The following is a 15339-nucleotide window of genomic DNA, read 5'->3' on the forward strand; positions in this document are numbered from 1 at the left end:
AGGTGGGGACGGTCACTCCTTACCTTCAAGACTAGTAAGCCTCCTTGTCTAGAAAGTGGGGCTTTGGAGCACCACCCCCAATTCTTATTCAAGTTTGATATGTCCCATGGCAGGACTCCTCTCCCTCCTCTTTGTCCAGTTCCTCTAACCCCGCTGAAGCAACTAACCAGATATTCCAAAACAAGACATCCCACAAGAAAATTATCCATGACCCCCCAAAGGGGTCCCGACCCCCAGGTTGAGAATGCTGTCCCTACAGTGATGGAGAACCTTTTTTTCCTAAGATGCAAGTACCCACACTCATAATGCAATGTATGTGGAGGGCAAAAATAGCTGCCTCTGCCGTCTGGAGGCTGTAAACAGTTCCCAACTTCTAGTGGGCCCAGTAGGCTCATGTTTCGCCCTCCGCAGGTCCTTAATGGCTTCCCTGGAGCCAAAGGAGGGTAAAACACCTTCCCGCATCCCCGCAGAGGCTCTCTGGAAGCCAAAAGTGTCCTCCCAGAGCCACTGTGCAAGCCAAAAATCAGCTACACACACACACATGTACATTGGAGCTGAGCTAGGGCAACTGCTCGCGTGCCTGTAGAGAGGGCTCCATGGCCACCTGTGGCACCCGTGCCATAGGTTCGCCATCACTGAGCTAGAAGAAACATAATGTCTGCATTAATCAGGATGGAATAAGTGTTCCAGGAAATGGGAATTATTATGATGATTCCTGTTAGGAAATTCATAAAGCCTCCAAGGTTAAAAAGAGTGAGCAAAAAGGTTTTGTGTGTTATGGCTTTGACAACATTCCACAAGGCAAAGCTCATGAAAGTCACCCCATACCTCCCACAATGCAACTCAAGCTCAACAGATCTTGAACCAGAAGAATTTCCCTGGGCAGATCCTTGTCTTCAATGAGTTCTTCACACTGGCCGTAATTGCTTTCTAGATGCGTGCTGTGAAGATAACAGGCTTTCCAAATTCCGACCCGCATCAAGCCAGGTTACAATTCGTCTTTCTTTTTAACAAGCCATATTCTCCAATGATCAGTGGCTGTTGAGGTTATACACAGGATCCATCCTAAGATGCTAAACTTATAGCCACCAAACTGGGCCCTTCCAGACAGACTATCTTGTTATCATGGATTCCGTTTCGCTTGGCACCTGCCCATTAAGTGATTTATTGGACATGTACATGAACTTCGAACTGTTGAAATAAAATCAAAACAAAATAGCTCAACATCCAGTCTATTCTTCTGACACTTGTACACAAATACACAAATAATCTAGAGGTGTAAAGGGCTTTCATCATTGACTCTATTGGAAGTAAATTTCCCCAACTGATTTCTTAACAGTATAAATGTATTTATTAATCAAATGTTTATTCCACCTATCACACTATCTAAATTATTCTGAGTGGTTTACAAATACAAATAATAAATATTGTTTTTCCCAATCCAATAGTTGAAAATATTGTTTATTAAAAAAAAACCCAGTGCCTTTAAAAGGTTTAAATCTAATAAGTTACTATTAAAATAATACACATCCAATTGTCAAGAAATAAATAAGGTGTTACTTTAACAGTTACAAAACTTTATGTGATGTATACAAATGTCAGATATGTTATGAATATCAAAACAGAGGAAATCCTGCCCCCATTAACATACCATAGTTTAATTATTCTTTCTACATACTACAAATTGAACAGGACATATTATTTAAGCGTTAAATACAAATCCCACTTAGAATAACAATAAAAGTTCACATAAATGGAAGCCGCCTACCTCGCAGCCCGAAGATCTTTATTATGCCTCATTTTCAAATTGGTGATTAGGTTGACTGAAACAAAACAAAAAACAATAGTTTAACTTTCATTTATATAGGGGTTTGTGTGTGTGTGTGTGTGTGTGTGTGTGTGTGTGTGTGTGTGTGTGTGTATGATCCCTGAGGACACCCAAGCAAGATTAGGACATAGTAGGAACAATTTCCTTTTGGATAAATGTCTGCGTTGGTTTTCAGAAATAATTTACAAACAGCTATTTTAAGCGCAGCGTGGTTGGGATGAGCTGATATCACTGTAACATGGAACAGGTACAGTAGCTTACACAACAGCACTGGAATTATATTTCAAGTAAAAAATGATCCCCCCAATAGGTGATCATGGATAGATAGTTGCAGCTGTCTCTCACAGTCTCCAATGCCAAATCACCAGGATTTCTTATATTCTTCTCCAAAACGTTTGTCTTCAACTGTCACTGGGAATTCCAACCATAATTTCTCAACTGACAAACCACAGAATTCCAATGATGAATTAAGTGAGTAGCTTCCATCTTTCTTTCAAATTAACAGAGACATTTTTATACAAACAAAATAAATTAATCCAATGTAGTCTCAAGGTAAAATCTTGTTTGACCTTCAATCTGCTAGTGTGAGCTAGCTGTTTATCTCCACTGAATTCCCTTCTAAAGCAATTTTAAGGTAGAACATGTTGCAAAGAGATGCTTTACAACAAACCAAAGGGATCAAAATATAAAAGAAAGAGATGACAACAAAGAAGCAACAGTGGAGAAGAGAAAGGTGTGCTGGATGTGTATACTTTGTCTTTTAATAAATGTCTAACTCAAATAACTGTCTCATTTGGTACAGCAACCAAACAGAACACATAGATTCCAACAGATAGTCAAGACTGCAAAAGGAATAATAGCAATAGCGCTTATATACTGATTTACAGCCCTCTCTAAGTGGTTTTACAGAGTCAGTATGTTGCTTCCAACACTCTGGGTCCTCATTTTACCGACCTTAGAAGGATGGGAGGCTGAGTCAACCTGGAGCCAGTGAAAATCGAACTCCTGGCGGTGAGCAGAGTCAGCCTGTGATACTGCATTCCAACCCCTGCACTACCATGGCAACCAGCCTGTCGTCCACAGAAGACCTGTGCAATGCGCAGGTCAGACAGAGCACTATGAAAGTGCCTACAGACCCCTCCACTCCTGAACATCAACTGTTTCAACGTCTCCCCTCACGCCGCCGCTATAGGGCAGTGCATCTTGAAATAATTTAACACAGGGACAGTTGAAGGGGCTTCTTGGATGAAACGTCTTCTTGGATGAAACGTCTTCAAAGAAAAACCAGAAAGTCTAGTTGAAAAAGCACCTTTGGGGCAGCCATGACCTGGATGAATGAGAATCTCCATAGAGAAATTTATCACCATTCTGTATGAAACAAATGGTGATTTGTGGGCCATCCACATTCCTGGAAGAGGCTAAAGACAAGCCCTCCGCTCTGATGGAGCCTCTGGAAAAGTTTAAAAGTTTGGGAGAAGCAGAGTCTCCTTGGAAAGGATTTGACCCTCCCAGAAGTCCAGATTGACCTCAGGTTCAGTTTGTTTGTTTGTTTGTTTGTTTGTTTGTTTGTTTATTAGTGATATTTATATGCCGGCCCACTGTAACAGGATTCTGGGTGGCTAACAATAATCAGAGTTACTAAAAACCATATAAAAATATGACAATAGTAAAAACAACAATTGATATAAAATACATAAAAACTCTAAAAATCATACATATACTCACTCCTTGAAAACCATCACGGATCCACTGTTAGACCCCCTGCAATTTGCATACTGAGCAAATAGATCAACAGATGATGCTGTTAATATGGCTCTACACTCCATCCTTCAACATCTTGAATCTCCAATGACCTACGCTAGGGTCCTCTTTGTAGACTTCAGTTCAGCATTCAATACCATCGTACCGGACATTCTCTTAACCAAACTCAATCAGCTAGTGGTACCTGAATACACTTGTAAGTGGATCACAAGCTTCCTAACAGACAGGAAGTAGCAGGTGAAGCTAGGAAAAATCACATCAGATACCTGTACAATTAGCACAGGTGGCCCCCAAGGCTGTGTACTCTCACCACTGCTCTTCTCTCTATAACTATTGACTACATCTCAAACGATCCATCTGTTAAACTACTGAAATTTGCAGATGATACAACAGTGACCGGACTCATTCGAGACAATGATGAATCAGCATACAGAAGGGAAGTTGAACAACTATCCTTGTGGTGTGACCAGAACAATCTAGAACTGAACACACTCAAAATCGTAAAAATGGTGGTAGACTTTAGGAGAAACCCTCCCATCCTACCACCTCTCACAATACTAGACAACACAGTATCAACAGTAGAGACCTTCAAATTTCTAGGTTCTCTCATATCTCAAGACCTAAAATGGTCACCTAACATCAAAAACGTCATCAAAAAAGCACAACAAAGAATGTTCTTTCTGTGCTAACTCAGGAAGCTCAAACTGCCCAAGGAGCTGCTGATACACTTCTACAGAGGAATCATTGAGTCTGTCATCTGCACCTCCATAACTGTCTGGTTTGGTTCTGCAACCCAACAAGACTGACACAGACTTCAGAGGAGAATCAGAACTGCAGAAAAAACAATGGCTGCCAACCTGCCTTCCATTGAAGACCTGTAGACTGCATGAGTCAAAAAGAGGATGGGGAAAATATATACTGACCCCTCGCATGCTGGAAATAAACTGTTTCAACTGCTACCTTCAAAACATCAATACAGAGCATTGCACACCAAAAAACTAGAAACAAGAAGTTTTTTCCTGAACGCCATCACTCTACTAAACAAATAATTCCCTCAACCTGTCAAACTATTTACTAAGTCTGCACTATTATCACTAGTTTTTTTCCTCATCCTTCCTATCACACATTTTCTTCCACTTATGGCTGTAACTTGTATCCTTAAGATTTTTATTAACATTGATTGTTTCTTCATTGCTTATTTGACCCTTATGACAATCATTGTGTTTTTTACCTCTTGATTCTTGACAAATGTCTCTTTTCTTTTATGTACACTGAGAGCATCTGCACCAAAGACAAATTCCTTGTGTGTCCAATCACACTTGGCCAATAAATTATTCTATTCTATTCTACTCTACTCTACTCTATTTTAATCATGAGGCAGGAGGCAGTTCCATAAATAGTCTGGCCCTGAACTATTTAAGGTGATAACCAACACCAACACAGACTTCAGAGGAGAATCAGAACTGCAGAAAAAACAATTGCTGCCAACCTGCCTTCCATTGAGGACCTGTATACTGCACGAGTCAAAAAGAGGGCGGGGAAAATATTTACTGACCCCTTTCATCCTGGACACAAACTGTTTCAACTCCTACCCTCAAAACGTTGCTACAGAGCCCTGTACACCAAGACAACTCGACACAAGAACAGTTTTTTCCCTAACGCTATGACTCTACTAAACAAATAATTCCCTCAACACTGTCAGACTTTGTACTAAATCTGCACTTCTATTTCTACCAGTTTTTCTCATCATTCCTATCATCCTTTTCCTCCCACTTAGGACTGTATGACTGTAACTTGTTGTTTGTATCCTAAGATTTTTATTAATACTGTTTCTTCATTGCTTATTTGACCCCTATGACAATCATTAAGTGTTGTACCACATGATTCTTGACAAATGTATATTTTTCTTTTATGTACACTGAGAGCATCTGCACCAAGACAAATTCCTTGTGTGTCCAATCACACTTAGCCAATAAAATTCTACTCTATTCTATTCTAATTGCGTCCAGAGACCGACTGGTAACCAATGCAGCTCGCGTAGAGTTGGAGTAATATGGGTGTACTTCTGTACGTCCGCTATTGCATGCACCGCTGATTTCTGCACCAGCTGAAATCTCCAAACGCTCTTCAAGGGTAGCCCCATGTAGAGTGTATTGCCATAGTCAAGGCAAGAGGTGATGAGGCATGTGACCGTCTGTAGCGCCTCCTGGTCTAGGTAAGGCCACAACTGGTAAACAAGATGGACTTGTGCAAAAGGCCCCCTAGCCACAGCTGAGAGATGTTGCTCTAATCTCAGCTGGGGATCTAGGAAGACACCCAAGTTTCGAACCCTATTTGAGGGGGAAATCTCTTACCCCCACACCAGAACCAAAGATGGACAGATGGAATAGTCCTTAGGAGGAAGGATCCCACCCTTGTCAGGGTTGAGCTTTAGCCTGTTGACTTCCATCCAGACCCTCACGGCTTCCAGACACCAGCACATCACTTCTACTGCTTCACTGAAGTGACATGGGGTGGAAATGTACAGCTGAGTGTCATCAGCATACTGTTGGTAACTCACCCCATGTTGTCGGACGATCTCACCCAGTGGTTTCATGTAGATATTGAATAGGAGAGAGGACTGACCCCTAAAGCACCCCACAAAGGAGGGGCCTAGGGATCAACCTCTGTCCTCCCACTAATACCGACGGCAATCGACCAAAGAGGTAGGAGGAGAACCACCGTAAAATGATGCCACCCACTCCCAACCCCTCCAGCAGTCGCAGAAGGATACCATGGTACAGTTTGACTCTACAGAGAATGGGGGGTGGGGGGTGCGTGGGAGGGGTCCTACACCAAGATTTCAGATAAAAACTTTAGGCTCCTTGTTGTGGCCCAGCATCAAAGCCCCCAAAAATTACGCAACACACACAAACTTATAATCATGGTTTGGTTTTAGAAATTAAAGGCAGAGACTCCTAGTAGACCTTTTAGGAGCCTAAAACACAAAAAGCACACTTTAATGTACAAATAGTTCAAAGCAATTGAAAATAAGAAATAACAAGGAAGTCCGGTTATTTTACTGAGTCCTCAAGAGTTGACAAAGTTCCTAGAAATTAATCCTTCAAAACATCCAAACCAAATAAAGCAAACAAATTAGAGTCACTAAGCAGACTAGGAACAGACATCTTTCTTAGGAACCACAGAAGTCAAGATTCAAATCAGGATACAGACTGGAAAACACAGATCTTAAATATTCAGGAACTATTCAGGCAAATTCATTTTGCCAGAATTCTGGAAATAGGATGTAAGAGTCAGAATTCAAGATGCAAGATTCAGGAGTGGCGTTGTAGCCAGCAATTAGCCTCAGCCCGATTAAGACTTAAGTAGTCTCAGGGTGTAGCCAATTAGCCTGTAGCTCTACTCTCGAGTAGACCTTACTGAAGTGATGGCAAACCTTTTTTTCTTCAGGTGCCGAAAAAGCACAAGTGTCCACACCGATAATTCAATGCCCGGGGAGGGCAAAAACGGCTTCCCCCACCTCCCTGGAGGCCCTCTGGAGGCCAGAAACAGTCTGTTTCCAAACTTCTGGTGGGCCCAGTAAGCTCATGTTTTGCCCTCCCCAGGTTCTTAAAGGCTTCCTTAGAGCCGGAGGAGGGTAAAATGCACTCCCCTACCCCCCCCCCCCCGAGAGGCTCTCTGGGAGCCAAAACGTTCTCCCAGGGCCTCTGTACAAGCCATAAATCCGCTACACACACACATGCACATTGGAGCTGACCTAGGGCAACGGCTCGCGTGCCAGTAGAGAGGGCTTCATGACCACCTGTGGCACCTGTGCCATAGGTTCACCATCACTGCGCTAGAAGAACACAGTCAGTGCTACTAATAGTATTTATTTTCAGCAGGAAATGAATTATTTTGTAATTGCACATTGAATAGTGGAACCAAAACACAATACAGTGCATAAACAATAATAAAATAGAGAATGCTCAAAATAAATACAGTAGTATTTGTGACTAGAATATAAAAAACAACGTTCTACAATATATAGCATTATAACAATATACCATTTCAAGAAAACCTATTTAAATGTTACAATATTTAAATATGTTGTTTACAATATATTACAATTGTTTAAAAATATTGTTTACTATGTAATATTGTTCAATAACATTTTTTTCTCATTTGAGGTGAGATAGATATCAGTTGAATGGCTGTGAGTCAGAGAGAAAGACGGAGGGGCTGCATCTATTTGAGCATCTCAAGATCTTGGTCCTTGGGAGGGTGATGCTTTGGGCATGGCATCAGGTGCAAGGGATCAGATCAACTCTGGGAATAAGCCAAAGCAGTTACTTTCAAGGCAGGCAGGGAGGGAGATCTTGGGCACCAGCAGAAAAGGATTTCCTAGTCTGGTTGGTGATTCTTCCTCCTTGAATGTGATTCCCTGCTGTCCAGCCTCTGAACTGCCTCCTCCCCTTCAACCTGGGATTTCACAACATATGGAGCAACTAATACAATAGGGACCATCTTAGCATCCTCAAGCAGTTGCTGATGCATGGATTGTTTAGATTCTTTTATATCTGCGTAATTCGCAGTTGTTACCGCATCAGTCCAGGCCTCAGGCTCCTCTTCCTTCTGTTCATCGATTGTCAAAGAAGAACCAGAAGAACCAGTATTTCTAAAAATGTCAACTGGTGCCAGCGGTCCAACTGCTGGGGATAAAACACGATTTTCTTGAGAGTTTCGAAAAACGTATCCATAACAGAAAATCATAACACCACTCACCAATAATAAAATTGCAGCAACATAGCCAATATAAATACCAGCTCCAATCTCCTGCTTCTCTGGAGAAGGAGGTACCAGTAGCTTGAAGTCGTCAGGAAACTTAATGTCTGCATTAATCATGATGGAATAAGTGTTCCAGGAAATGGGAATTATGATGAAGATTCCTGTTAGGAAATTCATTAAGATTCCAAGGTTAAAAAGAGTGAGCAAAAAAGTTTTTTGTGTTATGGCTTTGACAATATTCCATAAGGCAAAGCTCATGAAAGTCACCCCCACGGCTCCCATAATGCAACCCAAACTCAACATATCTTGAGCCAGAAAAATTTCCTTGGGCAGCGTCTGCATGCTTGGAGTGAATTGTTCACATTCCTCATAACTGTTTTCATACTGTACGTTGTAAGTATAACAGGCTCTCCAGATTCCGATCTTCATCAAGCCAAAATACAATTCGCCTTTCTTTTTAACATGCCATATTCTCCAACGATCAGTGGCTGTTGAGGTTATACACAGGATCCATCCTAAGATGCAAAGCAAATAGCTACCAAACTGGGCGCTATTAATCCAGACGGACCATTTTGTTATCATGGATTCCGTTTCACTTGGCACTTGCCTATTAAGTGATTTATTGGACATGTACATGAAATTTGAACTGTTGAAATAAAATCAAAACAAAATAGCTCAACATACAGTCTATGTATGCTATTATTCTGACACTTGTACATAAATACACGAATTATCTAGAGGTGTAAAGGGCTTTCATAATTGATTCTATTGGAAGTAAATTTCTCCAACTAATTTCTTACAGTATAAATTTATTTATTAATCAAATGTATATGCCACCCATCACACTATCTAAGTGACTCTGAATGGTTTACAAATACAAAGAATAAATATTGTTTTTCCAATTCAATTCTCTGAAAATATTTAAGTTCCTTCTTAAAAAAACATTTATTAAACCTTTAAAAAGTTTAAATCCAACATGTTGGTATTAAAATAATATTCAGCCAATTGTCAAGAAATAAGTAAGGTGTTACTTTAACAGTTACAGAACTTTATGAGATGTATACAAATGTCATACATGTTATGAATATCAAAACAGAAGAAATCCTGCCCCCATTAACATACCATAGTTTAATTATTCTTTCTACATACTACAAATTGAACAGGACATATCATTTAAGCATTAAATACAAATACCACTTAGAATAACAATAAAAGTTCATATAAATGGAAGCCACCTACCTCGAAGTCCGAAGATCTTCATTATGCCTCATTCTCAAACTGGTGACTGTAAGTTTACTGAAACAAAAAGCAGAATAGTTTAACTTTCATGTATATGTCTGTGTGTGTGTGTGTGTGTGTGTGTGTGTTTGTGTGTGTGTGAGAGAGAGAGAGGGAGAGAGAGAGATCCCTGAGGATACATAAACAAGATTATGACATAGTAGGAACAATTTTCTTTTGGATAAATGTTTATGATGGTTCTCACAAATAATTATTCTAAAGTGGTACAGTTTAGAATAGCAATTTTAAGTGCAGTATAGTTGGGATGAGCTGATATCACTGTAACATGGAACAGGTAGCTTACACAATAGCACTGGAATTATATTTGAAGTAAAAAATGATATCCCCTCAATAGGTGATCACGGACAGATAGTTGCAGTTGTCTCTCATGGTCTCCAATGCCAAATGGCCAGGATTTCTTCTATTCTTCTCCAAAACGTTTGTCTTCAACTGTCACTGGGAATTCCAACTGTCGCTTCTCAACTGACAAACCACAGAATTCCAATGATGAATCTAAGTGAATAGCTTCCCTCTTTCTTTCAAATTAAGAGAGACATTTATATACAAACAAAATAAATTAATCCAATGTAGTCTTGATGTAAAATAGTATATCTTGCTTGACCTTCAATCTGCCAGTTTAAGCTAGCTGTTTATCTCCACTGAATTCCCTTCTAAAGCAATTTAAAAGTAGAACATGTTGCAAAGAGATGCTTTACAACAAACCAAAGGGATCAAAATATTAAAAAAAGAGATGACAACAAAGAAGCAACAATAGAAAAGAGAAAGATGTGCTGGATGTGTATACTTTCTCTTTTAATAAATGTCTAACTCTAAATAACTCTCATTTGGTATAGCAGCCAAACAGAACACATAGATTCCAACAGATAGTCAAGACTGCAAATGGAACAATAGCAATAGCGCTTATATACTGATTTACAGCCCTCTCTAAGTGGTTTTACAGAGTCAGTATGTTGCTTCCAACACTCTGGGTCCTCATTTTACCGACCTTAGAAGGATGGGAGGCTGAGTCAACCTGGAGCCAGTGAGAATCGAACTCCTGGCGGTGAGCAGAGTCAGCCTGTGATACTGCATTCCAACCCCTGCACCACCATGGCAACCAGCCTGTCGTCCACAGAAGACCTGTGCAATGCGCAGGTCAGACGGAGCACTATGAAAGTGCCTACAGACCCCTCCACTCCTGAACATCAACTGTTTCAACGTCTCCGCTTAGGACGCCACTATAGGGCAGTGCATCTTGAAACAATTTAACACAGGGACAGTTGAAGGGGCTTCTTGGATGAAACGTCTTCAAAGAAAAAACAGAAAGTCCAGTTCAAAAAGCACCTTTGGGGCAGCCATGACCTGGATGAATGAGAATCTCCATAGAGAAATTTATCACCATTCTGTATGAAACAAATGGTGATTTGTGGGCCATCCACATTCCTGGAAGAGGCTAAAGACAAGCCCTCCGCTCTGATGGAGCCTCTGGAAAAGTTTAAAAGGTTGGGAGAGGCAGAGTCTCCTTGGAAAGGATTTGACCCTCCCAGAAGTCCAGAGTGACCTCAGGTTCAGTTTGTTTGTTTGTTTGTTTGTTTATTAGTGATATTTATATGCCGTCCCACTCTAACAGGACTCTGGGTGGCTAACAATAATCAGAGTTACTAAAACCATATAAAAATATGACAATAGTAAAAACAACAATTGATATAAAATACATAAAAACTCTAAAAACCATACATAAACTCAATCATTCCTAATCCAAGGACTGCCAGAAAAAAACAGGTTTTAAGGTCTTTCTGGAAGACCGTTAGGGTGGGGATCTCTGAAGGCAGTTGATTCCAAAGGGTCAGAGCCGCCACAGAGAAGGCCCTTCCCCACGGCCCTGCCAGCCGACATTTCAGGATGAGACTCAGAGAAGGCCAACTCTGTGGGCCTTTCTGGGGTGCTGTGAGGTATGAGGCAGGAGGCGGTTCCGTATATAGTCTGGCACTGAACTATTTAGGCCTTTAAAGGTGATAACCAATATATTGAATTGCATCCAGAGACCAACTGGCAACCAATGCAGCTTGCGTAGAGTTGGAGTAATATGGGCGTACCTCGGTACGTCTTCAAGGGTAGCCCCATGTAGAGTGCATTGCAATAGTCAAGGCGAGAGGTGATGAGGGCGTGAGTGACCGTGTGGAGTGCCTCCTGGTCTAGGTAGGGCTGCAACTTGTAGACAAGATAGACTTGCGCAAAAGGCCCCCTAGCCACAGCTGAGGGATGTTGCTCTAATTTCACCTGAAGAAACCCAAGTTGCGAACCCTATCTGAGGGGGAAATATCTTACACCCCTCCAGAACCCAAGATGGACAGATGGAATAGTCCTTAGGAGGAAGGACCCCACCCTTGTCAGGGTTGAGCTTTAGCTTGTTGACTCCCATCCAGACCCTCACGGCTTCTAGACACCAGCACATCACTTCTACTGCTTCACTGAAGTGACATGGGGTGGAAATGTACAGCTGAGTGTCATCAGCATACTGTTGGTAACTCACCCCATGTTGTTACTCAGCGGTTTCATGTAGATATTGAATAGGAGAGAGGACCAACCCCTAAAGCACCCTACAAAGGAGGGGCCTAGGGGTCAATCTCTGTCCTCCCACTAATACCGACTGCAATCGACTAAAGAGGTAGCAGGAGAACCACTGTAAAATGATGCCTCCCACTCTCAACCCCTCCAGCCGTCGCAGGAGGATACCATGGTAGTTTGACTCTACAGAGAATGGGTGTGTGTGTCCTATACCGATATTTCAGATAAAAACATTGTCAGGATTAGTACCTGAGGTAATATTCAAGTTAATTAATTAATATTGCCGCACGAATCCCAGCGACCGATTAGGTCCCACAGAGTTGGCCTTCTCCAGGTCCCGTCGACTAAACAATGTCGTCTGGCGGGTCCCAGGGGAAGAGCCTTTTCTGTGGCGGCCCCGACTCTCTGGAACCAGCTCCCCCCGGAGATTAGAACTGCCCCCACCCTCCTTGCCTTCCGTAAACTCCTTAAAACTCACCTCTGCCGTCAGGCATGGGGGAATTGAGGCATTCCCCCCTCCCCTGGGCCTATACAATTTATGTATGGTATGTCTGTGTGTATGTCTGGTTTAATAATGGGGTTTTTAAATTTTTAAAAAAATTTATTAGATTTGTTGTGAATTGTTTTTTTATATGTTGTGAGCCGCCCCGAGTCTACGGAGAGGGGTGGCACACAAATCTAATAAATAAATAAATAAATAAATAAATAAATAAATAAATAAATAGTTACAGTGAAAACAGTTGTAATTAGTTTAAAGTAAAAGGAATGCTGAGTCATGGTGGATCAGCAGAATATGCTACGACCTGATTGGTCAAGATCTGTATATACTGTAATGCACATTTTTTTTTATTTTATTTTTTTATTTTTTATTTTTTTATTAATAGAGTTGAAAGGGACCGTTAGGTCATCGAGTCCAACCCCCTGCCTGAGCAGGAAACCCTACAGCACCCCAGCCAAATGGAAGTCCAATCTCCTCTTGAAGGTGTCCAGAGTTGGGGAGTTCACCACCTCCCCTGGCAGGCAGTTCCATTGGTTGATCGCTCTGACCGTCAGGAAGTTCTTCCTTATTTCCAGGTTGAATCTCTCCTTGGTCAGCTTCCAACCATTGTTCCTCGTCCGGCCCTCTGGTGCCCTGGGGAATAAAGAGACCCCCTCCTCACCGTGGCAACCCCTCAAGTATCTGTAAACTGCTATCATGTCCCCTCTAGACCTTCTTTTTTCTAGGCTGTCCATGCACCTTTGCGTAGGTGTGGCTTATGGCTTGTGGTGGTTTATTGTAGTGTATGCTTAGTAATGGTAGAGTCGCTAGTAAGATAGTTTGGTGTTCTGTAATATAGAATAGAGAGTATAGTTTTGATACTAAGAAGAAATAAAAGTCTTCTGAAGAATTCCTGCTATAGTATCTACATTCTGAAACCTCTCCAGTTCCTGATATCCTTTCTACTTCTGGGCGGGCAGCTTCTAAACGCAACTCTGACAAATTTTAATAAGATCATGAGCACAATAAGACTTGCTACACAAATATCCAACTTTGTTTTGTGTATCATGTGTCTATATGTTTATAAATAAAATGTCATTAAAATATAAAAGTAAAAAGTAATCTTATAAATCCTTTTAATTATGGTCAACTAAGCAAGCAGACAAACTGTTGCTAAACTCACCTATTGATGCCTACTGAACTACCGATTCACAGCAATGAGAAATAAGGTAACCCAGAAAAAAGAAACACAAAGAGATACAAATAAAATCACAAAACAAAATAGAAAAAAACCTGGATAGGCTGTAAGGAATAAGGTCCAGCAGAATAGCTGGCATATACATTAATTGTTAGAAGCTTAAGTTCTGATACCAAAGTAACATATACTAATGATGGCAAACCTATGGCACTTAAGAGCCGGGGTGGCGCAGCAGGTAGAGTGCTGTACTGCAGGCCACTGAAGCTGACTGTAGATCTCTGAAGGTCAGCGGTTCAAATCTCATCACTGGCTCAAGGTTGACTCAGCCTTCCATCCTTCCGAGGTGGGTTTAATGAGGACCCGGATTGTGGGGGCAATAGGCTAGCTCTGTTAAAAAGTGCTCTTGTTAACATGTTGCAAGCCGCCCTGAGTCTAAGGAGAAGGGCGGCAAAAAAATTGAATAAATAAATATCTGCTGGCACATGAGCTGTTGCCGTAGCTCAGCTCCAGTGCATGTGTATGCCGGCCAGCTGATTTTGGGATCAGACTGAGGCTCTGGGAGGGCGTTTTTGGCTTCCATAGAGCCACTGAGGGGTATGGGGGAAGGCGTTTTTACCCTCCCAAAGCTGCAGGGAAGCCTTTGGCGCCTGGGGAGGGTGAAACATGAGCCTACTGGGCCCACCAGAAGTTGGGAAACAGGCCGTTTCTGGGCTCCAGAGGGCCTGGGTGGGCAGGGGAAGCTGTTTTCACCCTCCCCAGGTATAGAATTATGGGTGTGGGCACTTGTGCATGTGCGATAGTGCACGTGCATGCTTTTTCGGCACCTGAGGAGAAAAATATTCGCCATCAGTGCTATATAGCATAAAATGGTATGCTATTTTATGTTATGTTTTTGTTTGTACTGTATATTTTTTTCTTTGTGTGTGTCTCTGTCGTTTTAAATGTAATTATTCAATAGATATTTTTTAAGAAAAACCCTTTATTAATTAATTTATTTTTTTAAAAGGAATAGAATAGAATTCTTTATTGGCCAAGTGTGATTGGACACACAAGGAATTTGTCTTGGTGCAGATGCTCCCAGTGTATATAAAAGAAAATATAGATTTGTCAAGAATCATGAGGTACAACACTTAATGATTGTCATAGGGGTCAATTCTGGGAGTTGAAGTCCACAAGTCATGGAAGAGGCAACTTTGCCTACAACCTGCCCTGCGGGGACCCTTCAGCAGGGAGGGGCGCTCTCCGCGTTCTCCGAGACGCCCCTGCGAGGTCCCGGCGGCCGCGGCTGAGGCGCGCGGAGGGTTCCATCGCCTGGCGGGGAGGGGAGGAGGCGCGCAGGGAGCCCGCGAAGTTTGCGCGGAAGGACTCGGGCGGCCCCTCCCTGGTGGGCGCGCCCGGCAGGCGGTTCCTTCCCTGATTCGCCCCACCCCTCCCTCCCGCCTCCTCCTCCTCCTTCCCCCG

General features: G+C 42.0%; 1 protein-coding gene and 1 pseudogene across 1 annotated transcript; both read right to left on the reverse strand.

Moving 5' to 3' along the window:
* Positions 1-632: 632 nt before the first annotated feature.
* LOC139171791 (claudin-14-like) lies at positions 633-6154 on the reverse strand (annotated as a pseudogene).
* Positions 6155-7972: 1818 nt separating this feature from the next.
* Positions 7973-8992, reverse strand: LOC139171792 (claudin-34-like). The gene has a single exon (XM_070760224.1). It carries the CDS (start codon positions 8990-8992, stop codon positions 7973-7975), a length of 1020 nt encoding a protein of 339 aa, XP_070616325.1.
* Positions 8993-15339: the final 6347 nt, after the last annotated feature.

The sequence above is a fragment of the Erythrolamprus reginae genome, chromosome 9 (genome assembly GCF_031021105.1).
Source record: "Erythrolamprus reginae isolate rEryReg1 chromosome 9, rEryReg1.hap1, whole genome shotgun sequence".
Taxonomy (NCBI): domain Eukaryota; kingdom Metazoa; phylum Chordata; class Lepidosauria; order Squamata; family Dipsadidae; genus Erythrolamprus; species Erythrolamprus reginae.